The sequence below is a fragment of the Bombus huntii genome, chromosome 7, assembly GCF_024542735.1.
Source record: "Bombus huntii isolate Logan2020A chromosome 7, iyBomHunt1.1, whole genome shotgun sequence".
Classification (NCBI taxonomy): domain Eukaryota; kingdom Metazoa; phylum Arthropoda; class Insecta; order Hymenoptera; family Apidae; genus Bombus; species Bombus huntii.
In genome coordinates, this window is record NC_066244.1 from 6371402 (window position 1) to 6397387 (window position 25986).

The 25986-nt window shown below is 35.0% G+C and overlaps 1 protein-coding gene across 1 annotated transcript in view; it reads right to left on the bottom strand.

Annotated features, from left to right (window-relative positions):
* The window catches only part of LOC126867630 (uncharacterized), a 647133-nt gene that overhangs the window by 521116 nt on the left and 100031 nt on the right, over positions 1 to 25986 (bottom strand). The window contains exon 3 of the mRNA XM_050622333.1: positions 8189 to 8239. Within this exon, the coding sequence (XP_050478290.1) occupies positions 8189 to 8239 (51 nt within the window). The remainder of the gene's footprint in view (positions 1 to 8188; positions 8240 to 25986) is intronic.

A 25986-nucleotide genomic window follows, 5' to 3' on the forward strand; every position in this document is an offset into this window, starting at 1 on the left:
GGAAGATTCTTCAGGAAGTGATATGCTGATTTATGAGAAATGTTCGTAGTTTGTGGGTTAGGCAGTAGACACACAGAGGGGAAAAAAAGAATAATGGTGGAAGTTTCTAGCAAATGTGAAGTTTAGGTGGTTTGTATCTTAGATAGTTTATATACGAAATAAGAATAAAATAACTCATATCGGCGAAGAAATCATATTAGACGCGTAACTTGAAATTTTTATTGACTACCGATATAAAAATATTTCTATTATCGCTATATCTAGAATTTATTTCTTTAATTTAAGATTGTTCGTTAAACTTCAATATTCTTAGCTTATATCATGCTTGAGCTATGCTTAAACTGGAAAGAATAAACTAATCGTTCGCTTAAGCATGTTAAACTTCGAGATTGAGGTTGATTCATCCAATAAACGCTGGCTGAAGTGCAGTAGGGATTGATAAGTTTCGAAATTACTCCACAGCGGAGGAGTTTCCTTGCAACAACACCTCTAGGATCTTCGCAAACAAGCATAATTTTAGACACTTTCTGCAGGCTATGCACGATATAAGCAGCAAGATACAAGCGCGTCGTATCTTCCATGAAATGGTCCCATAACTGACCATTTAACCAACAATAAAAGGGAAATTCAGTTTAGGACAGGGGGTGAAAAGAGAAAGTCGCACGTGGCCCTTCCAAAAGACAATAGCCGTGTTCTCTGATTCAAGAGTCGAGAATCCATGTGTTTAGGCGAGGCAGAAACAAAACAAGGAAACGCGTGGAGAAGTAAGTGGAATGACCTTTGTTTCGCAATGTTGGAAAATTCGGGAGCGCTCGCTGGGGACGGCAAAATTGAAATCTTCTTTTGTCACCTCGTTTCCGGTCAGAGAGTCTTCAACGTAACGAGTTGAATCCATTTAGGAGATACGACGAATGTTAGAGAAAATGAGATAGTTTCGTGGAACTGGGAAACCTGTCAGAAGGTCTGTAGGAAATCATTGTGTTGCTAAAGGAAATAAAGCGACGATAGGTATAACGAGGGTGATGAGTTCAGAAAGTTCTACCGCAATATCGCACATATTTAACAATCAAATATTTCAGAATCTTTTAGATTGCATTAAGATGTATTATATAATTCTGCTTCGCAATTTCCTCGTTGTCTTTTAATCGTTCTTTGTTGTTTTTATTCGCCAACGTTATGAAATTTTCCAATCGACAGTGAAGAGCATAGAAAGAGAGAGAGAGAGAGAGAGAGAAAATTAACATTTATGAAGTCACATATTTAATTTGCAAATGGAGAATTTAAACTTTTATCTTTACAGTATGGTTCTTATTCGCCAACGATATATTTATACTTATATCTATACTTATATCGTTTCCCAGAAAAATTCAATAGATTATCAAAGTTCTATAACAAATCACTCGCACCACCGGAATGAAAATAAAAAATTTTATAATATCCTGTATTTTCCTTTTCTTTTTTTGCGAATAGGGAATTTTGTAAAAATATCGCGAGTTTCAGGGGCGGCGGAAATAACTTATGATGGGGTCGCTGACAGTGTTCAGGATACGTAGCGAAAATGTTTCGAGCTTCATGAATAATTCACTGGCAGTCAAATTTGAATTCGATATTTGTAGATTACGCGGTCTCCGCTTGCGTGTTCATTTTTCGACAGTCTCTCGTGTTGTTTATTTAAGCATTATAGTAATACACGCGATTTCAGCGTGAAAATTGCCCGTGATAGCTATTTTTCTTCCTTTTTTCTCGGAAAATACCCAACGAATTATCGCCATTGGAAAAATATTTTGAAACGTTGGCAGAAAATTCGTGGGCGCTAATTGGCACGCAAAAATGTTCAACAACAACAAAAATTGCCAGCGTAATTCGCGCTCTTTGTTACTTCGATATTTTTTTATTTTTGAATATCCCGTTCGTTGGAAACCGTTCGATCATTACTGCGCCACAATAAGCGCACTTTTTAGCTGGCGAATGAAAGAAATCAAATTATGTTCGGTATGCTCGTCGATTCGATTTCGAAAAGCTTGTTGATTGACGGCGGAATTACCGCAAATTTTTCATTCTACGCGGTTTTCATTCATCAGGTACCTTTAATTATTTAGTTAAACATTGATCAAATATTGTCCGTATTACAGCGTTCTTTTTTATCCTTTTCCTGTCCTTTTTTCTTTTTTGCTCTCACGTGTACTCGCGTATTTGCGGGAATATATTGTGGCGGATCGGTACCAACAGGACGCCGACAGGTCGAGGCATCAACGCGGTCGTAACACCTCCCGGGCGATCCGCGGGTACCAACCGCCAACACCAGAGGGCTACTACGACGACAACGAGTCTGTCTGTCTCGCTAGCGGTCGAATATACAGGCGCACGATACAAATACCGCACCTAACGAGACTCCCTCTACGTCTAAGGCAGGGACTACCGGGCATAGTCTTGCTGACGAGTCCACCGGTAGTCCCGGGACGAAACGCGAATTCTTTTTTCACCTGGCAGCGACTACACTTCCTACAATATTTTGACCGACGATTTACACTGCCAGTTGATCTGCATTTTGTGAATGCATTCACGTACAGTGTGTTGTCTAGTATCGTAATGCGGTAGGAAAGCGCGAAATACTATCGAGAAGATAACGGTAGCGTGGCCTGAATAAAATCATGTATACATTGTGAACTGTTGTTACCTGGAAAAAACAACGAATTGCTTTTCAAAAGCAATTTGTTATCTGTGGAGTTTCCATTTTCTTGTTTGGTAGAATCAGTAGGCAGATATTTACGCGTTTATGGAAATATCGATTTATATCTCACTAAATGTTAAAAAAATATATCTTATGCGTAAAAATGAAAAAGATCAAAATTATACGCGGATGAAATAATTGTATTTTAAAATGATACGTAAAATGGTCCGTAAGGACAAAAATATTTGTTCAAGAAATTATATAAGATATTCGGAATAAAATACTGGCTGTAATAATTAATAAATGAAACAAATATTCCTTCAGATTATAGTAAATAAAAATGTGAACTTGTGTAGACATTTATAGTGGGGTTATTAAGAGTGATAGCTTTAAAGTAGCAAATGATTCAAAGAATCTTTCAATCTGATGAATGGACTGCTAAATGCGTTAAAATCGTGTAATAAATCACTTTCGAGTTAGCATGATCGCAAATTGATTAGAGAGCTGGCAAGGAATGAAACAGCTACGATTAAGCAAAGGAAAGTTAAGGGGTTAAATGACCGAAACGTGGTTGGTTATCGATCATCCATCGTTCGAAATGTTCAAATGCACGTGCAGTGAAATTAGTCGGTGATTGATACTTGTTATCAAAGTATAGTCACGTTATGGCAAAGAGGCGCATGTTATTACACAATATTATACTCTTCCTAGTTGAAATATGTAATTTTAATTAAATTCAAATTAAATTAAACTTTAAATTTTTAAACTTTTGTATAACTTTTACTTTAAAGTACATTTTTCGAATGTGCATGTGAATTTAAATTTGAGGATAAAACGCATAATTAACGAACGTAGCTCGTGAAATGATTTTAAAAACGTTTCGAGAAAGCGGGAAAAATATAGCTTAATTATAGATCGTAAAGTTTTAACGCTGTTACGCGAGGTATATAAATTACTCTGTATCGAACAGCAAACAGAATTTCAATGAGCAGCTTGGATATAATAATTTCATCAAACGGATCGATTTTGCGTTTATTTTAAGTCTCTTTTATCTGTTTTCGGACCTATATGATAGAACGTAATAAAAGCTACCTGAAATTTTACCAAACTTAAATCAGTTTATAGCGGTATTTGAATGCGAAAATGTTTTTAAAGCCCTACGCGAGTTTTCATCGGTAAATATTTTTCATATCCAAGATTTCTCATCAATGGAATAAAAGCGATATTCGGGCCAATATGTGACGTATTCAAAATTGTTTTCAAAGAAAATAATAGTAAATTGCTCCGTTATAACTTTTCGTTAACAATGTTCGACTTTAAACATTGCCTATGATATGTCCAACCTCAAACATCATAGAATGTTCAAAAATTTAATATACATACATATTTTATCGTGTACTGTTTTCCAAATATCTTAATGCATGTACGACAATTTTTCTATTAAAAATTGAATCTTTGTACGAATATAAAATTTCAATCGTTTTCATGAAATGGCAATATAAAGAATAAATGAAAATGGCAAGATAGGAGTTTTGGCCGTAAAAGGCACTCGGTAAGGGTTATTAGCATATAAATAGGTATTAGAAATCTGTATGGTTAAATATGATAGAGAGAACATAGATGTGTGCTCCTCGTATTATGTGCATTTTGACGAAGGTTAGTGCTGCCTTCGGGGCACAATCTCACCTCATCGAGTGGTTAAAATTAATAGAGATCACCGTAGTTATCATTCACAGACGGTTCTATGTTCGTTGGCCTGCTTCAGAGATGACAAAATGGAACGAAGTATAAAGACGAGAGTTCTATCGCATATTATAAAATACACATATTTCACTGTCGAGTGTTTTAAACTTTCTACGTAGAAATAATATTCCTATACCATTTGTGATCTCAGTAGAAGGTATAATTATAAAGAACAAGAGAGAGAGAGAGAGAGAGAGAGAGAGAGAGAAATTACGCTTTAAGAAATATAAAGTTTATATTTCAAGGTTGCAGAAAAATTTCGTAAAAGGCGAAAAATTTTCTGAAATTTAGTATTCAAGAAACGAAGGAATTGTTCCAAAGTAAGCCATGTACAAAATATTTCAATGTAACATATTCAGGTTTCAATATACAAATACAGTAACATCAAAAAGTAGAATGAAACACCTATCGTTAAAACTAGCCACGAAGAAAGGCATTCTTTAACTCTTATTCTAGCTTCGAAGAAGCAAATAGCGAAATTATCCATCATACTAATAAAAATAAAAAAAAAGGAACAATTCTGCAATACTGAGAACAAAGCTTACTGAATCCATTGTATCTATTAGTATATGTATTTCTATAAATGTGTTACACATTAGATTTGAAGCAATCCTAGAGAAGCGTGGTATTCGAAAGAATGGCATATTAAAGGTAAATGCATGGCAGGATACGAGTAGACGGCCCAGATTGCATCTGACAGACTGTCGTAGAATTGGCTGCGCATTTCCTTTTTCCTAGGGAGGAAGGTCGCATTTCCTTTTCACAGAGAGATGGTGGGAGAAGGGGAGGAAAAAATACGAGCACCCTCGTGCCTCCAAGAAGTTCTTTTCCACGAGGATGGTCCTCTCGACCAGTCGCCTCGACAAGCAATCTCACGAAATTGAACCGCGCGATTTCACGTCGTTTCGCAGACGTTACCGTTCGCGTTCCCTTTCCGGTTCCACTGGTTTTCATTTGCACCAGGACTACGGAAACAGTTCGAACGAAGCAACGATCGTGAAACGTCAGGCAAAGTTCGCAAATTTTAATAGCTGAGAAACGAACGTCGCATTCGATTAATTCCTGCATTGACAAATGATTTAAAACGAGCCGGATGATATACGATCAATGATCGATTATATCACGTGAGATTAAAGTTTCGGCAGCGAGGTGTTACGGTGATATCAATCACTATGTTAATTAAAGGGCGATGAACTTGTCGGATTTCTGAAATTGAGGAGATCATTCGTAATTTCATTTTATTTAAAGCTTTTATGGCGTGTTAACGATAACCCAGGATAAAATTGCTGATTTCTTTTTGGACAATAACCATATTACTGTAGTGATTTTTAATACAAGCGATTTGAGCGATATTTGAGCTCAATATATCCTCCTTTTTCAATTCTTCATTATCAAACTACGCAGTGTACCGAAATGTATCGTTCTGTTAATGTCTCATCGCTTGGAGAAGAAAAATGATTTATGTAGGAAACAACATTTGTATTTTTATCGAGAAGTTGGAAATACTTGATGTAACGAAAACGTACGTGTCTGTATAATTTAGTGAAGCTATTGATAAATATCCCAGAATTCTTTTTACATTTTTTTGGTACTAACAGTAAAAAGGTAGATTTGAACTAATGGGTTAATAGCTATTTCTAGATACCTATTGCTAGATTTGTACAATTCCTATATAAAACTTTCTTATTACGATTTTGGCACTGATTTTTATTTTGTGTATATTCAAACTGTCACCGCCCGCGTTTAATCTTAAAACATACGCAGAGAATATTTTACTAGATAGAAGATATTCGAAAGCAATTTGGCAGCCGTTTAAGTTAAACGCAAGGGAAATATTGCAGCGTGGTAAATGATTCCATTGGAAGGTTGAGTGTGTTGGTCTTGAAAGTTCCATCGATTTTTGCTTGGCGCGCCAAATATGTGCCATCCTAGCAATTTTGTCATCGAATTGGAATTTATGCTTCTTGGACGCAAAACGAAGCAATCTAGTTGCAGCGTCGTTCTTGCCGTTATAGAACACCAATTTTTTCTGAGTTCCGTTCGCGGTACAGAGCGGCAATACGTACATACATATAAATCATACATATAAAGAATGCAATACGTGCTCGAAATATTCAATCCTTCGAATTATCGATTCTTCAAAGTAATAATTTACGATGATACGTTCGTCAAATAGTTATTGGAATTCAGGTTATACAAGGATGATCGATATTGTTTCGCCTCACAATATCATATGATAAAGCTTTTGACGGTTATGGCAAGCCAAAAAACAAAAGATTTAAAAAATGGGACAGGTGAAAAATGGAAAACAAAAAATACTTACTGTACTCCACTATATCAAACGTGTAACATCAGAGATTGTAACCGAATGAAAAGCAAGATTATTCTGTTCGAAACAGAATGAAATGAAACTACTTAATAATTTCCCTTCGGAGAAAAATCTATTTATGGTTTAAAAAATATGTTGCTCGAGGAAGGGAAAAGTTCATGTAAAATTCTCCCTATAATTAACGATCTCTTGTTCGAAGAACATATTTCCTCTCGCCGTTTCACGACCTGGATCATCGATCAAGCACAAAATTAATAACTTATATTAACGTCTCGCGTGTATACGAAGGCGTTTGTAACGAATAGCTATCGGTTGTTTCCGTCTCGCTTATTTTCCCGGTGATTTTTCTACCCACAGACATTGATATCCAACCTCTGCCTCTTTGTTCCACTCTGTCTCCATCTGTCTGGTGAAATAAGTAGGCCCAGTGGGGATTAAAACCGAGTTCTCGTGTCATCGGGTTAGAGTACGTCATTTAGTGGCTTTGTTCGTTCGTACGCGTCTTCTTGCCAGTTGTCTCTAACACGAGCCTCAATTCTACGTAATTTTACGTCTACGAACGATCGTATAACATTCACGAAACAGGTATACCACGACGATCATTAAAAGGTGAAACTAGACGTTTCCAAGCGGATCGTTTTTTCCAACTTAACGAACGTTACAAATTATAAACATTAATTTTCGTTAAATTTGTTACGATGTTTTGTTGTTTGGACAGCTGATGGATATAGAACTTCCATTTATGTTACGATATTGGCATATATGACACGGAGAGAGATTTGTATTCATTTCTACAATCCTGCTGTGACGTTTAACAGTTTCGTTTAAACAATCGAAACAAAAATCATTTATATACACGCTGTGAGGTACGTCCAAAAGCAGGGCAACTCCATAAAGAGACAAACTATGGCAAAGTAATACGTACAACCCGGATCTCGATTCACGACACGCGATTCTACGCTCGTAAGTTAGAAACGAACATCACGACGATGCCGTCGTTTCCCTTCCGACACTCTTTCGCATGGTTGGGTTGAAGCGCCCGAGAATCGCCGAGAACTAAAGTCGTAAAATTATACGTGTCCCGTTCCCTCCTGGCCGATTTCGTGGTTCGCTGCTCCGTGAAGATATACACGCGTATAGTTTGAACAGAAAGGGGAGATAGAGAAAAGGGGTTGATTCGTCTATTTCAAGTTCTCTCGAGGATGCCGAAGAAGCAGAAGGAGGCCCATGGAAGAAGGGACTGGTAAAGTTGTTTGGCCAAAAGTACGGTGAACTCGGTTTGTAGGCATCGATCGGACATCTAACGAGCTCCGGCTAACTAGTTTGTACCGAGATCGTTGCCACGAACAGTCCTATTTGAATCTGACTTTCACGTGGTAAAATGCAACACGATCAAAGGTGATAGACACGTTATTTGTTTGCAGTGAAAAAACATAAAAACTTACCCGCGCCTTCGGCGTCTGCTTTAGTCCGATGGCTGGTTGGCTTCTGTTGCTCTGCAACAATAATTGAGAACGCCATGGTCAGTCGAAAGCAATTAATACGTTCCGCAACATTAATTATGCCGAACTGGCCTGTAAATTCTATTAATATTCGACGCGTTTATCACGGTGCCTTAATTATTTTGGCCGTGCAGTGGTCTCGGGTAGTATGATTTTTTAACTAAGTTGCTTGGAAAATTGCAAAACCAATGGGATCTACCTTGAATATAATAGAATAGAATAGAGCGCGGTACTATGGTGGTCGCCTGTAAGGGAAGTGTATAAAGCAGGAATGTATTTGCAGAAGAATTTGCAGAGCAGGAATATCTGGCTGAAATCTTCAATTTTTCCCTTGAAGGAAATGATTTTTCAGTTCGTTGAGCCTCGATTGATATTGCTGGATCACAGGTGACTACGATAGTTTACTTGTTTGTACTTTGAATCTGAATTCTGGATTTTATAAAAGAAAACATAAAATCAAATATTCTGAAATTCAATAACCTTAATCCAAAGCGTTGTTAAGAATCCACCGATTTTGTTGATAATCCAACGATATTACTTGAAAATTAGTCATAACTTCTACTACGAAGATCTTTATATAACAATAATTTTTTATACATAGTGATATATAAATGTTTTTCGCGTGAGTATTGTTATAGAAAAAAAGAATTCTGATAGCGACGAAAATGTGCAAAATATCTTTGTTGGTAAGAGACTTATTAACCTATTATTCCAGATGAACAATATGCAATGAGCAAAAGTTCTCCTCTTGTATCTGACGATCAAAATATTTAATTCAATTTGCCAGATTTAATATAATCTATCTACTATCGCCAAAAAGTGGTTGTAATTGAAATCAGAGTATAGCAGTAACATTCACAGAGTTATAGTAATATTTTCCAGTAATGCTTCTTTCTATAAATTCTACCAGATTTACATTTCCAATGCATACAAATGTCCCTCGCTTTCACAGTGAAAACTGTAAACGAAGCATTCATTTTCTCCGCGATAGATAGAAAACAGAACGTCCAACATTTTTTTGGAGCGATGTAAAACGGAGGGGCAAAAATATTCTTCTCTTTTTTTTTTACTAAAAGAGACTCCTGTTTCGCAAATATCGTACGCAAATATTTTTGGATTTCGTGCAAACGCTTTTCAGGACCTACCATTCTTCATCAAGTTTTGTTTTGAAGCAAAACTATGAATCCCAGCGTTTTCTTCCAGATTGCAGGCAAACAAGCATTAACCAATCGTGACTTGCATATAGATAAGAGCGCAACTATATTTCAATTAAATGTAATGTACTTATACATCTGAAATAAATACAAAGCGTCTACCTGAAATATGAAACATCTCGAACGAAGAAGTACTTTTTTATAATACTCGATAAATTATCAAATTATATCAATTGTAACAATTAAATTAATTGTTATAAAATAACATTCATTTCTCTAATTGCGCCTATAAAGATACGGATTTTCATAAATATTTTCAATTTAATTATAATTCAGGAAATGATCGTGCAAGAGAGATACGCTAATTGAACGTGCAAATAGCACGAATTGGACTAAAATAAAATTAACTCGACTACGGTAGCATTTAGGTTGCCTCGTCATCAGATGGAAACTGCATGAATTTACTCGTCCGAGTTTTCCGTGGTTGTTGGTTAACGCCGCGCGGCCTCCGTTCCTCTTCGATTGGCCAATTAAGATTTACGCATTTCCAGCAATGACGGGCCGACACGAGGATGCTGTACGGTTCGACAGTTTCCCTGAATTTATCGTTTTATCGTTTGTTCCTATACTAGACAGATTGCGCATAGAGCGACAGGCCACCCTTCTCGGTCGGATTTATTCGCTGCTGGGGAAACAACATTCTGAACGCCATAAAGGAACGCGATAACGGCACTCCCCTCTATGGACATACGCGGAATGCTCTTTACTCTTTAAATATTTATAATGGGAATCAATTGAATGTGCTTTTTGGTCGATGTTCAAAGACATCTGTAGAAAAGTACATATTACCGACTTTTGATCTTCCAAAGGAATTATGTAGGATGACTAAGATGATTTTGTAGGAAAAAGAATGTCACGGTTGATTTACTTCGTCATAACCTTTAGTTGGAAATCTTCAACTTTGAGCATTATACAACATTTTCATTCTTAAACATTCTAGTATTTTTGGAAACGTACACAACTACTACGCAGTATGTCTATGTTATCCAAATTCATTCAAATATGGTCATGTTTTGCATCATTTTTATGGGAAAATTCCGAGAAAAATGTGTTTCTTTCATTAATGAGTAAATAACGAGTTAGTTGGTAGTTTGTAAAACATAGAACTTTGTATGCTATGTTATCAAACTTGCTCTGGTTCTAGAGAATTTACAAGGACTAACAATTTGTAATTTGTGACTCGTAAAATTTCGTTAATGAACACTAATCCAATCGTATAATAGAGCCCCGTTAATTAAAATACTTTTTGAATGTGTCTCGAAATGTACTTCACTTCGGTACTTCACCGTTTTCTTACACGAACCCAGTGACGACCTTAATTAACAGCGTGATTTATTATTCGCTGTGTTTCAAAAGCATCCTACAAACTTACTTCAACATTCTGATTAACATCGCGAGTAAAAGTCTTTTCTATAGTGCGATTATAAACGCGAATGATAAATTAATATTGTGCGTGAATTCGAGCTCAGTTTCGTCATGTTGTAACTAGAAACAAGGTACCGAAGTTTCTGGTATGATAATGTTGTACTTAAAATTGTATTTTGAGTATAATTATCGTGTTTTGAGCCCATTGTTGGAGTTTCGAAACGAGTAACGAGTTCATTTGTTATTAGTTTGATACAAAAATTACTATAAATTTATCGGAATTCAATGAGATTTTTATGTATTGATGCGAAATCTGGAGATAAAAATTCATAGAATGCACACAAGACGCAAAATACCTGAAATAGAGTAATTCTTATAATATTGAGGAGATGAAACGAATCTCTCCTTAAATACTAAGGTTTACCAGTAATTTTTGCTTTAGTTGCGTTTGCTAAACACAGATATTTACGAATCTATGGAACAGAAATTTATTTCATTCGCCAAGTTCGTCATTTTTGTATCTTCGAATTTTTCGTAAATAGATAAATTCCGCAACCTGATATTTGGATTTCGATTAATCGCCATTCTAACATCATACGAAATATTAAGCCTAAGAAGGCAAAAGTAACAAGATGAGGATTGCCAGCCAGTTTACCATATCTCGAGAGAATTCAAAATCAACAACGGATACTATACGGATGAACAACGAACGTGGTGCTAATTACGCGGTTTATCTCGATTAATTCCGGATAATTGCGTCCACTAATTAGTCCAATTACTCCGATGGTTCGGCATAGCACGAATAACACTTGTCCTTCACGACACATCCTCATTGGTCGAAATGTCGCAAACTCAACCGCAGCAACTGTTATCTTCCTAGGTTGGATCCGTGTATTTCCAGTTGCCCATTTGCAGAATTACTTTACAGATATCACGATACTACTTCAAAACAACTATGCTTCCCACGAACATATGTACACCTATTCCAATATGTCAGTTTGTAACTAATTTTCATTTAATTTGCCCTTTGCTAAAATTATTTCGTTTAACAGTTTCGTTACTGTACGAAATTTGATTAAATATTATTAGGTAAATGATATAGCACGATTTATTTCCAAACTTATACTTGCGTATGTTTAGAAAATTATTTACACATTCTAGCCAAATTTCTAAATGGAAATAATACATATTTCTCCGTTAAAGCTATATATAATTTTAACATCAAAGCTACGAAACTTGTTAGAATGAAAGGTTAGTTAGATTTTTCAATTTCGTCTTTAGAAAGATCAATTTTGAGATAATAATATTGTTAAAATAGAATTATATAACATAGTAGTATATTACAGATCGGCAGTTTTAATATTGAAATATTATACATCGTTTAATAAATCCGTTTAGATAAATTATTTGAATATTTTCAAATCAGCTACGACTAGTGGATCGTTTGTTTGATTTCTCAATTCACGGACGTCGTAGACTTTACAACGAGAGTGACAACAAATGTCAACCGTTTACAGCAGTTTTTGCATGTTTATTACGTTCGTCGCCTCCCCAAGAATTTCTTACGCAGTAGCTCATTCAATGTCGTGACGCCCGATGCTGTGGTTCTCGTCTACGCGACTCGTAAGTTTTCACATTATAATATAATATTATCTTAATAATTTATCAACGCTGCACTTTTAACGATATTAGTTACATTATTTCTTAAATTAATCAGGATATTGAATGGAAATTCAAGAATGTATTTAAGATGCTTCGATTATTATTTCCAAATTATTTGTTTAACGTTATGCAAATTACATATTATTTGAAATATTTATGTCTCGCGTTGTCACACTGCGATGTAATTATTTTGCACGAAACGTTACTTAGTCCGTTTCATCATTGAAAAGTATTAAGTGATAATGAGAAACCGAAATAAATGCTTCATTCGTTTGATCACTTTCACTAAAGGATCAAACTTTTTCGATTAGAACTTGCTTCCGAGTAACAAATTTTCACAAATTTACGTTATTTCACCGTGAAAAATCATAAAACGAACTAAATTACTTTCTTTCGATGGTCAAAGAGTATTATACCTGCTTGTATTTTTCATCAAATAGATCGTTCCGTAAATTATTTTGTAGTTACGACTGTTGGAATTATCGTAAATTATTCTACGTTATTTGTTGTCAAAAGCTTCCACAAAAAATGTCCACAATTTTTTTCTCCATAGAGATCGATGATTCTGTGTCGTTTTATTGAAAATTCTCGTTTTATTTTTCATTCCCACATTATGCTTCGTTCATGCATCGAATATCAACGCATATGAAATCGTATTTCGTTCGAAATGGAATCGTAGTTTTGATTTTGCTTTGAAATCCATATAGAATAGATTAATCCTCGAGATAAATAATCGTATTTCGTGTCACAATATCACCTAAACAAGTTTTTTGAAGCTATGCTTCTCACGAATCCAGTTCGTTAAGCTACGATCCAAACAATGTTTCGTTCACGTGTTGAATGTTGAATATGGTCAAATGATTGCAACAGTGTTTGTAAACGCGAATTATGGTTACTGCGACACTTGAAAACTACGCAAAATACGGTGAAGTGGAATTCTACGTGCTATATTTGTACTTATTTGACGTATCACTTATTACTGAAGAGTCAAATATTACAGAACATTAATTAACCAAAATTACAAATTATTCACAAACATATTTAACATTTAATTAGAGACATACAAGTACGTACAGATGGTCTATTTCAAAGTTCACCATCGATAAAATAATTAAATTTCCTATCGTTATTCAGAAACAAAATCATTTAAGAGAAAAATAGAAAAATTAAATCCTTACTTTAAATCAACATTAATAAAAGCCTACGCGATTATCAAAAACACCGTCTGTTATCAAATGATGAATATAGAAATCTCATTCTCCTATGAAATAGAAACATCAAATAGAAACGGAAAATACATCTTCCAGACTACTGTTAAATTATTCGTACGTTTACTTACGTTTTAATAAGGAATTAGTCGATGGTTCAGTTTGGTGGAATTTATACTGCCTGAAGAAAGGGATAGAGTAAGTCAGAAAAGTTGAGAAATCGAGTTATCTTATACCCCGGTTCTTTACATTAAGCGGCACACTTGGGACACTAATTTCTCGAGATAGCTTGAAATTTGTTTGTGTTACCCTCGTTTCCGGAAGTTCATTTATAAACGAAATCGAGGGTTTCGGCTGCGTCGAATCATTCTTGTTAATCCAACTCGCGGATGTTTATTCAAAATTGCGTCACGAGGTTGAAAACCGAAATCGATTTCAATTTTCACGTAGAATTCGTCGAATGGAGGTACGGTCGCTCGCGTAGTCCTTTCAACGAGCAATTTATCGAAAGTTCATTGCTTCGACTCCCTATTAAATGACGGGATGATTGCGTCGTTCGTCTCGAAACGGCGGCAACGACTCGTCTACGAGTAATCTCGCGGACATTTGCGGAATTCAAGCGCGGTAACGTCGCAAAAAATTCCTTGCCGAATAAAAAACGCGTGTAATCATCAGGCATGACTGCAGCGACAGACACAAACGAGCCGGAAATTTAATCAAACTTTGCTGTTTCTTGCTCGGACGATCGCCAAAATTCGGCAGCGAGGCAGATCAGTTGCCTCTGTATTCCTTATTCCTATGAGTTTTCTATCGAATTGTCTCGCTGCTTGGCCGATAGATAATAATCTCGAAGTAGCTCGACCCAGTTTCGATAATTGTTCGCCGGTCTGGTTCCTTCGAGTTGCTCGATTCTTCGTTTGTTTTGTCACTTCTCGTCTTTTCTCGCCGTTGCCATTTTTCTTGTCCCTTCCTCTAGCCGTTTTTATCGGTGGTTTAATCGTCGAAATACGGGTCGCATCCTAAATGCCTTTCGTACCGGCGAAAGAACAAATAATTAACTCGGCCGGTTCGACAGAAGAAATGCAAACTTCGCGAGAATTCGATGCGAGAATTCTGTCTGCGAGTTTGTTTTTTTTTTACAGAAGGACAATTTCAGCGACTGTCGTTAAGGTACAAGAGTTTAGAGACGTTTCATAGAGAAATTTATTTTAATTTTTGAGAAGAAAGTTATCAAGATGCAAGTAAAAATGATCTTTGTAGATGATTAACGTCGAGATAATTTTGATCTTTCTTTTTCTTTCTGTTTTTTTAAGATCAGTTTTTCTGCTCGTTCAACAGAACATTTTCTAAAGTACATATATGTGTGGAAAACGAAAATTTACATACTCGGTATGTAAAGCCCCTTTCTCAAATATTTTCTTTTCTGCAATATCGATGGGCGTGGTTTCATACGTTTGTATTAAAAGAATCATGAATATTATTTCAAAGGGATAAAGAATTCTTCTCTCCTACAAGTCCTCTTAGATTATGTGAATGAGTCTCCGAGAATATTGAAAAAATTCTACCTCTTTTCATGTTCCGGATAGTAGAGTTTAAGCGATAAACGATATGTGGGAAAAATATGAATTTACTTTTTAGTGGAAAATTATAAATTATATCGAATACTGTGATAAATCTTGAAAATGCCAGAACAATTTTGTGTTTAAAGCTATCAAATCAATTATAATTTCTAACACAGAAAATCTTCACTTCATACACACCATTTATTACTTTGATTCCTCAATTTCTAATATATAATCCAATAAAATTTCAGTCACATAAAATAATGTTTTAAATCGGACAGGTTGTCTTTAATATAATAGAATATAAGAAAACAAGTTCCTTTCGCGATCGCGTAAAAGTGTTTTGTCAACTATTCAGTTAAGAACTATCAGCCACTATTGGTTGGCAACGTAGGTAATTCGAGCTGGAAGCAAACCGAGTAGAATTGAAAACAAATCAATTTATTCGAATGAAACGTGGCACGGGGGTAGATGATGGCGTGAGTAAGTGAAAAATCCGTTGTTAGGTCACGTACGAAGGAAATGAGAATCCCACTTCGCGGAGGAAGCACTCAGCCACCTCCTACGATGCTCTATTCGAATAATTATACAATCGCCACGAACCCTTTTTGCAATCGCCAGTCAAAGTTAGACTGATATTCAATTCCAGGCAAAAGCAAGTTGAAACTGTTCGAACCGAATGTTATTGTTAGAGTGATAGTCGCTCGAAGAAAATTGCGGTCACGTTCGGGTTTTTCCGAACCTCATTAGCGGTGTGAACGTTTTCACTTTGCTCCAATCTAGAATCTCTACCACTGAACGCTATCGAGATAATAGAAGAAGAAAAAAAAGGAAGATAATAGCAACAAATTGGGAGGAAATCGACTACGCTTAATTTTTTACGAAGAGTGAAATAAAAATAATATTTGGATAGATATTGGAAACGTTCGAAGTATTTTTATACTCATATTTATTTTCTAGTACATTTTTGTGAAACAGTAAAAGCCCATTTGTAACAGAAAATATTTCATTCGTAAAATCTTTTGAAATGATCTGTCAATTTTTGTGAGTAACTTATACCGTCGTTTGTTTCAATATTTGAAATAGTAGAATCGTTATTTACGATTCTTGAAATTTTCCATTTGTAGGTTGGGTATTCTATATGAAATTACGAATATATTATTAAATATTTAATAAAAGTGGCATATCGAAGTTCTTAATCCGTGTCGAGGCAAAGTAGAGTCAAAGTTGTACAGTAGTAATAGCCCTGAATTTTCTTAAACAGATAAAAAAGGTATTTTATAATAATTGTGTTGAATAAATGACTGTCCTTCCTAACTATTATGAGAGGGATTTTTATTACAGTAGATCTGCTGTTTAAGGACGTTCTTTACAAATGAAATTTTGTAATATCAAGATATCTTGTACAAGACACAGAATGTGAAATAATTTAAAACACCCGTATCGTGCGAAAGAAACAGAGAAATGAATAATATTGGCGTTGTTCTCCTTCCTATTTTAATTTCATCTCATTAAAAGCCAGCTGTCTTTTTTAAAACGTACAAAATTGTGAGGGATAATTCATGAAAAACTTACATTGTCAAGAAATGTAGTTCCTGAATGTTGAAGAGGGGTCGTTTTACAGTAAATTCTTCGTTCCGAAAGAAATTATTACAAACGAGATGTTTTTACAAATTACAAATATATTATTTTTTTAAACTGTTATATTAAGATTCGTCATTTTTAATACGATTAGTTAAAAATGTAAAGGAATACACGGTACCGCGAGGTTAATGAAATTTCATTCTTATTTACCGATTTATCGATAATATTACGGGAATGGTTTTCTATTTTAATAATATTTCACGGTAAGAGAAGACGCTAGGTTTTATTCATGCCAAATGAATTCATTTTGCTGAAATGGAATCATTTTATTTCCTCTTGTGATCGATACTGTTGAAATTCAGCGAATATTAATTAGTCAGTTGGGATACTCCAATTGCGAACGAAGAACTCTACGCAGATTCCCATTAAAATTCGAGTAAAAACCGACAATACATTGTCTAGAACATAGACAGACGAAACGATTGTTACTTAATTAATTTCGTATTGATTACAGACAAATCTGTTTCTTGCTAGTCCCATTTTTTGTAACAATATTTATATTTCGTAAACTTCCCTACGCATCTGTCTTGCCATTAATTTTTTTTAAGTGTTATAATTCCGTAGTGCTTGTTATAGCGATAATTATATTTCTACGGATCGTTGTATATTTAAAAGAGAAGAATCAACAGTGATTTTAATTCTCTTCGATTTGTTTGTAAAATTTCACCGTTTTATTTCAATTCCCAGCTTTTGTAATAATACATTACGAAAAAATAAATTCAACTCGTTTCTTGTTGAAGAATTAAACAATGAAATCAATTACTCGAAAACAAATGGATTTTTTTGTACATAGAATTTCGTACATTTTTTGTAACTGTAATTGCTAAAAAATATAATTCTGAAATGGTGAAATGTTTGCTGGTTTTGTAATTTTTACAGAATGTACTAAAAAGTAGTAATTGCTTTTCTTCTCGCTTCCTTTAAAAATTCATTGTATTACGAAGGATAATTATAGAAATATGAAGAAACTAAAATGCAAGAAAATTACTATCCCCGAGTCATTCGAGACAAGAATTAATATGATACACCTTCGTTTCATTTCATAAATTTATGTTATGAGTTACATTTATTAATAAGGATATGAAAGGTTACATTTATTCCTTTCGCTCATATTATATTTCTGACAAATATTTATCAACTGTATTATTAACTTTTCAACTCTTTATTATTTATGTTGTTTGTAATGTCCAGATTTTTTAATATACATATATTAAATGTATTTTTTTGATTAAATGTTATAGGTATTACCATTCTGTGACTATGAAAGAATTCAATAAGCCTGTTCTGAAATATCAAACTAATATAATTACGTAATATAATATCATTCAAAAGTAATTTTCAATGTCCAATTTATTGCGAGAGTGGACATATAAAATGCAATGGAAAATTACAGATAGCGGTGTTTAATTTATGACGAAACTGATTAACTAATTGCAGTAACTGTAATCGATATTATTAATTATTCACTGAAATTACTTTCATCTCACCTGCTAACCGTACTTAATCAAATTTTAATGTTCATTTCGTGGTTTGCACTTATTTCGAAGTTTGGACCACGTTTCCAGCGATTGCCATCAATATTTTTATTGTCGGCTAACCTTGCTTTAATATTACGTTCGCTTCTCTATTATGCAATACGATATGACAGAGAATTTTCGTGGCGTGCGAGCTTTATGTTGTTTTACAAGATTTTCACAGAAAGATAACATCGATTTACTGCCAATGGCATAACGTTTTTTACGTACATCCACGTACCAGACCGCAATAAAAAATGGGAAATAGAAAAACATAAGGAATGGAATCGTGCGTTTTATTCGATCTCTTCCTATTTGATCTTGTACGGGTAAAATTGTTCCCGTTGTGCGAATCCTTTTTTAATACTCAAAAGCAACGAAAGTAAATCCGAATAGCAGGAATTTAATTCCATTGTGCCAACCTTTTATCGGATCTTTGTAACGAATGTTAGACATGTATATTGAAAAGCTAGAACAAAAAATAGTTCCATATTTTTCATAAAAATTAAGACCAGACGCGTTGAGAATATAAGGAAAGAAACTTTTATGGAACAAGCGTATCGCGAATCATAATATCTAAAATTATCTATCAGGTTCAATCTACTTCCGCGCAACGATAATTCTAGCTTTCACTAAATTGTTCCATAGTTTCGACGACGCCGGTAAAACATCGCGAATACTTCAAATTCCTCTCGGATTCCCCTGGAATCTCATCATCAAAGTCAACACCAAAGCAAAAAACAAAATGTTTGGTACGATACTAAAGCATCGCTTCGTTCAGATTAGTTAAGCTACGTGGATTGAAACTGATAGAGAGTGTCTGACGGAAAATGAAAAAGAACGAAAGGATGTTGTAACTGTTTGAAGAACGCATTAAGTACAAATTTCTCAATTATGAAAATATTGATTATAAAAATTACAAGTTGTTAGACCATCTTCGATGCTTTACACAAAACTGAATTAAACTATAAGATAAGCTAAACTGAAACATCGAGCTTGCGCTATATTGTCGCTAAATTATCCATAAAATCGCAACGCTCCATCAACGTTTATCGCAAGGACAAGAATTGAATAGAATGTAGCGATCAGAAGAACGAACCACGAAACAGTTCGTAATGCATTGCGTCGCGTTCAGCAAGCTTGTATCGCTTTCATGCGCCACACGATTTGGGCACAACGACGCGCGAAATGTCGAAAATAACCAACTGCTCGCGGAATAACGTGTAACGGCGAATGGTAGGAAGTAAAGCGTGCGTTCGAAGCGGCCGTTCGATAACCGAAAACCGGAAAAAGCTGTAGCGACGTATCGACGGGCGCGTTAAAACGCGACTCGGATATTTTGCAGCGAGCCGACCGACAATGAAAACTCAATTAATATATTGCGACCGATCTGAACGACGCTCGAAGTCGACCAGGTCGAATCAACGGCAACGACCGGTGGTGAAACGTTTTTTTTCTCTTTCGTTTCGTTTCATTCATTCGTTCGATCCAACTTGTCGCGCGACCGAAATGGCGGTTCGCCTCTAAGGAACGAACTACATATTCTACTCCCCAGAGAACCATTTCCATATACGCAGCATGCGCTGTTTCGAACTTTCGATTCCTACGTTACTTTTATATTCTTTTTTATTTCCTCTTTACGATATCCGTATCCGCAGTTCTCTTCGTTCGTTGTTAAATTTTTTAATCGTTATCCAAGTATCTGGGATAATTGTATCGATCTCGAAGAAAATGAGATTTCATCTCTTTCCCGAGCAATTCCATTTCAACCGCCAATATTCGTATTTTCCTGGTTTCTAGTACCGCAGTGTTCGTTTATTGCTATATTTGTTTGCTCTGCCTGGGTTTTTGCTTTAAACGGTGTTTGAGGAATCGAAGTTGATACTGTTAGAACGCAACAGAGACAGAATAAGAGCGTATAATGAATTCTTTCCAGGAAGGAAAATGAACTTGATTCCAAATACCAGCAGCGACTCGCTTTGCGATAAAGAGTGAAATATTGAAACTGAAATGTGTCAAAATGGTGGTAGATGTTGTGCTTTGATACGTGACGGCCATAAGGTTGAAATCTCGTTACGATCTTCGACCGTGACTTTTCAGGTCCGAACCATAAAACATCCCTGTATCTGTCATAACGTCACTCTTTCACCGGCACTATCTCTGCGTCAACAAACAAATTTTCTACTGTTTCTACTATTTTCGGAAGTCAGCCAATGTCATCACTCTCACAATATGTCGATTTCGTATAAATTTTCATCACTTTCAACCAGATTATACGTAGGGCGTTGCCTATGCATATATCAATGTTAGATTTAACACAAATTCGTACATGGTTCACCGATAGCTTTCGATTTTTCTTCCGATAAAGAAAGTGAAAAAATGTTGGTGTCGCTTCTCGGGTTACGACTATATCAAATTTATAACAATAACAATATAATAATAATTTATAATATAATTTATAAATAATTTCTAAAGGAATTGTAAAGGAGGAAACTACAATAAATCCATTTCAAAAATTCAACGCAGCTATTGAATCCAACTAAATGTTCTAAAATTATCAGTAATCGAAACTATAACAACAAGAACGTATCTTACTGATCTTATTTGTAACTAACGAGAAAAAAATGAATCAAGGGAAGTAATAATCGTGTTCGTAAATACAAATGACATTAGTTAACGATTGAACTTGCTTAAGCGAAACAGAACGGTTCAGTAAATTCTTAGCAAGCACATGGTACGGAAGGAAAAGCAATTAAACAGGAAATAATTTAATGTTTACGTGTAAGCCGTATCTTTTCGCATATTTAGATTATTAACAACACTAAAAAATTATATCTTAGAACCGTATCGCGCGCGAATCATGAAGTTTATCGATCACCCGTTCGCCGTGTACGTGCTTGGATTTTTATTAGAGGTATCTCGTTGCCAGAGTAAAACCTGTTATGAATCTGCCGAGAACAACGGCACTTTTGCCTGCCTGGAAAAATACGAAAGTATAACAGGTATCGGTGTGATTTCGTTCGATTCATTGCGTTATTTAATATTCTTCTGCCTTCCTCTGTTTTACCTATTCCGAGCGGTAGTTTTATCGTGTTTCTCTTTCTTCTCGAAGCGCATGTTATTCAATTTCAACCATCGAAAAGAAATTATTTCACTTCGTAGCTCGCTCGTGAACGGTATTTGTAATTCATAAGAATTTCAATCGTATTCCTTATAATGTGTGTATAATTAAAGAACAATACCGCGTTAACGCAACATTTCGCTTGTGATTGTTTCTTCTGTCACTTTACGTTATTGAATTCTGTTTTTATGTAATTATGAAAAATAAATGCTTGATACCTTTCCCGTTAGTCTCCTTTAATTTACATACTACGATTTAATATTTATAATAGTAGAATAATCGTGTTTCAAATCTTCGAAACATCTATTATTTTGTAAAAAATGTCCATTCCTTCCAAAAGAAAAAAATATTTAAGAGCTATGGTACTTTGTTCACATCTTTCAACAACGTTGCGTCCATGGAGAGATATATATTAATCAATTAAAAATAATAATCATATATTATTGAAACAAATTTTTTAATTATTTTATTCACTGTTTTCAATAGGTAGATATTATTTCACGTAACAAAGAACCAAAAACTTGGAATTAACGACTTTTCCGATATAACTTAATTCGATTATAATGCCAAAAAAAATCAACTTGTATTCCAACTACGCAAACCTTTACTTCCCAAGCATAAAACTCTTTCAAAATTTTATCTTTAGAATCGTTTCTCTCAAAGTTTAATCACAGATCACAGTTACAAACGTTACTTCATTTTAATTCAACGATCTCACAAAATTTTACACAATTTAATAAAATTCCTTCAGAGATATAGTTGAAATGACGACGAATTTAAGGAAATAGAACGTACGTTAAACCGTGTAACTGCTGACATTAGTTGAACGAAACACGAAGCAAGATTTCCAACCATGATGTCGTTTTACGTGATTGCAACGGGCGGGTTTGCCTTTTAAACTCACAAATCGTATTTCCCGGTTCCGTGATCATTCTCGCTTTTTCTATGGATCAGCCGCAAATTCGAACAAAAAAGTTCCTGTTTTATCTGCAGTTGCAGAAGCCGCGGCTGTACGGCAAATCTGATTAACTCGTCGTGGCACGTCGTTCCGCGTGGCACGATTTTTAGTGGGACATGCAAACACACGGTCCTGTCCGGGTTCAAAGATGTCCAACCTAGCTAGAGGCTCTCTCTCGCCTCCATTGTTATCTCGGACTTTTGTGGACCGTAGAACGGATTGTTTTCGGCTTCGCTGTCGACAGTTTTCATTTTGCTATTCAGAAAACTGTTGACGGTTTTTGTTACGCCTTCGTTGTTGCCCCGAAGTGTTTGTCCACGAATCACCGTGACTTACAACCGTAGACGGAAAACACTTTCTCGGAAAGGCCTTTGAATTGCGAGCACCATCGATTTTCCCCGCACCTGCTGATACGTTTTGAAGACTTTCGAAATGTTCAAAAAATTCAGAAACATTGGGATAGTTAATGTGGCAAATGTTTATTTTCTGTGGTTTTATCTTTCATCGGTGGAACAGGAGACATCGCAGTCGTAGATTTAATTAAAAATTTGTTCACTGGTGGATATCCTTACTCTGTTCACAAAAGTATTCCATTATAGCAGTAGATGTTCGATATTTCACGAAATATTCACGATTAAAGTTTCAAGACTGTATCATGATTTTTAGTTAAGATAATCAGCAAATGATATACTTGCGTGAAGGTAACATGTTGGAATTCTATTCACACTCGTAAGAAAGTTGTTTTTTAAACAGTAATTTTCTTGCAAGAATCACGAATACTATTTTGTTATACATATAAGGTGATAGAGGGTCTGATATTTAGAAGATCTGTGGTACCTTGGCCTTATCCAGAGGAGTAAAAAGTGTTTATTCGAAGTAATTTGCGAAAGCAATTCTCTCGATGTAAAGTCAACTTTTATTATTTAAGAAGCTGAAGTTTTCCAACCGAGTAGTATTCTCAGTAAACGAACGATACAATAATTTTGTTATGCCTGATATAATTATTTGTTACATAAAAATACGAGAAAATTTGATAGATTTAAAATTTGATTTTAATAGCAGAAACAGTTAGTGTCTTGTAGAGAAAGAGGTTACTTCCTGGTACACAAAAGATAGAAAAGGGCTACAAAGGGATCAAAATGTTTCGCATAATGCTTCACCATGAAGTACCACGTTTTACAGGAATTTTTTTAAATAAACGAGGATAAATTTAGTGTACGTTGGTTTCCTTCTTTTACACGAACATCATTATCGTCTTAAACAAGAAGGATAGCGTACGTAACGTTAGGGAGGGTCATTAATTTCAATTTGCAAGGATAATCCTGAAAGATGCGAGGAAATTGTGCTCGAGTTTCCCGAGAATAACTGCATTCTGTGAATTCATAGGATGCAACTGATAACATGGTTGTACGAAATGCATGTAAAAAACAGAATTAACTGTATCCTAAGATGAAACATATACTTACTCCTAATTTATATTTAAAGCAGTTTAATATGAAATCAATAGTTATAAAACAGCGATGGAATTATTTTTCCCTCAATTTTTGTAATTTTAAGAAATTTGTTGAGATAGTTTGGCATAACTAATAAACAGTTAATTACAGTGATAGCACGAGATAGTATTCGTTAGTACGAGGTAGTATTTCTGTACAATTTACATATAGATATGACTTCATTAACACGTATCAGCAATCAATTGGTAATCATTCACGAATAATGATTAAAACTATCGATTACCAGAGAATGGTCCATCTATCAACTTATTATCTACGCTTGATAACTATGATATTGAACGATTTAATGGACTTTCGTCGATAGCAGTAATACAAATTACGATTTTAATTCATGAAACTTGTCTTTATGAAATCATTACTGCCATTAATGAATTCGAACGTCCATCGATCCAACAAAAATTGATATACAACATTCGTGCATAGGACAAAGAACGTACGAAAGCAATGTTCTAAATGTCTAGAACTAAATTCCTGAGGTATACGTTTCCAATTAAATTATTGAAACATTTTTCTTCTCGAACGAAAAACATATATAAAATAAATATGTCATAATTATAAAATTCATTTTTAACTATAATTAATTCCAGTTAATAAAATATTTATCTATCTGAGGAAGGCATTATTTGCTTCGAAATACTTATATCCCTTAACTTTTTCAGCGAGCGTGTGTAAATGTGTTCGCACAACTCTACAATTTTTCTTATATATAAGAGAAAAAGAAGAAAAAACAGCGTTCGATGGCTGGAAAAAAATTTACAAACCGTGTCAGTGATTCCCAATTGGTTAAGCTACTTAAATAAAAAAAAAAAGTTCCCCTGCGAGCGTATCTACATATCGGAACTCGAGCGTTTTAATTCGGTCTCGATCTAATTTTTTTGTTCCTTGCCCATACTTTTTCCCGTCTGTTTCGTGATTCTGAATATTTCGAATCGTGGCTATCGTATCGAGGCCGCGTTATTCATTTCACCCGTTCCGTTTTTACATTTATTCCCGGCGATTCAATCGCGGCCGAATTTTCCCGGATTCTCGACACGCGAGGCAACTGTACTTTCCGCGAAACAGTATCACCGCGGCGAAACATGACGGAAATTCTCGCTGGTCGAGTTACGCTCCTTTCTGAATTTACGTTACTCGAGCTGGCGTGTCTCGAATGGCTTAGAGTGTTGCGGAGTCGCGGCTTTTGAAACCGCAACGCTACGAACTTTCCCGCGATCTTTGGTGACACAACATTCCCACGATTTAATGCAGACAGTGTGACTGACTTAGAGAGTAAACCACTTATCCAACGTACACGCTCGAGATAGTTCGACGATACGGTTTGGAATTAACTCTGCCACGTCTTTTGCGTTATTTTCGATTCAATCGTGTCTTTTTATCCCTAACAAGGAAAATTGTACAGGGATAGTTTTGAACGCTAGAATTACGAGAGTGGTCAAAGTAAACAACATATATGCGTAGTAGTCGTTTATTTTTTTCCTTTATATTATGAACATTTTTTCGGATGCCTTTCGCTTTGATTTTCTTGCTACAAGTTTCATACTTTAGTCGTCGGTATCTCTAGTGATTTGTCTAAATGTTTTAGTTGGACTGTGCTAAAATTTCCTTTAGAATGTTGAAATTCCTTTTGCTAAGTGAAATGAGCGTGGGATTGGGACACATAAATCTGTAACGAGATTAAAGTTGTGTTGAAGCGGTAAAATAGAAAACGGTATTTTTAAAATAGGCAAAATAGCTTTGATTAATTATTCCCCGAAAGTTCTATAGTTCTACCTTCTAATTATTTACCTAAGCGGGGTATTATCCTCTAATAGGTAATATCACATATTGAATAGATATAATTAAAAGAAAATTGTACAGCAATGGCTTCCCTTTATTAATATCCCCGTCAGTTTTCCGAAAATAAGAAATATATCTACTAGCGAAACGGTAAAAGAAGAAACGATTGAATGGAGGTGACATTAATAGAATAAGTTACTAGC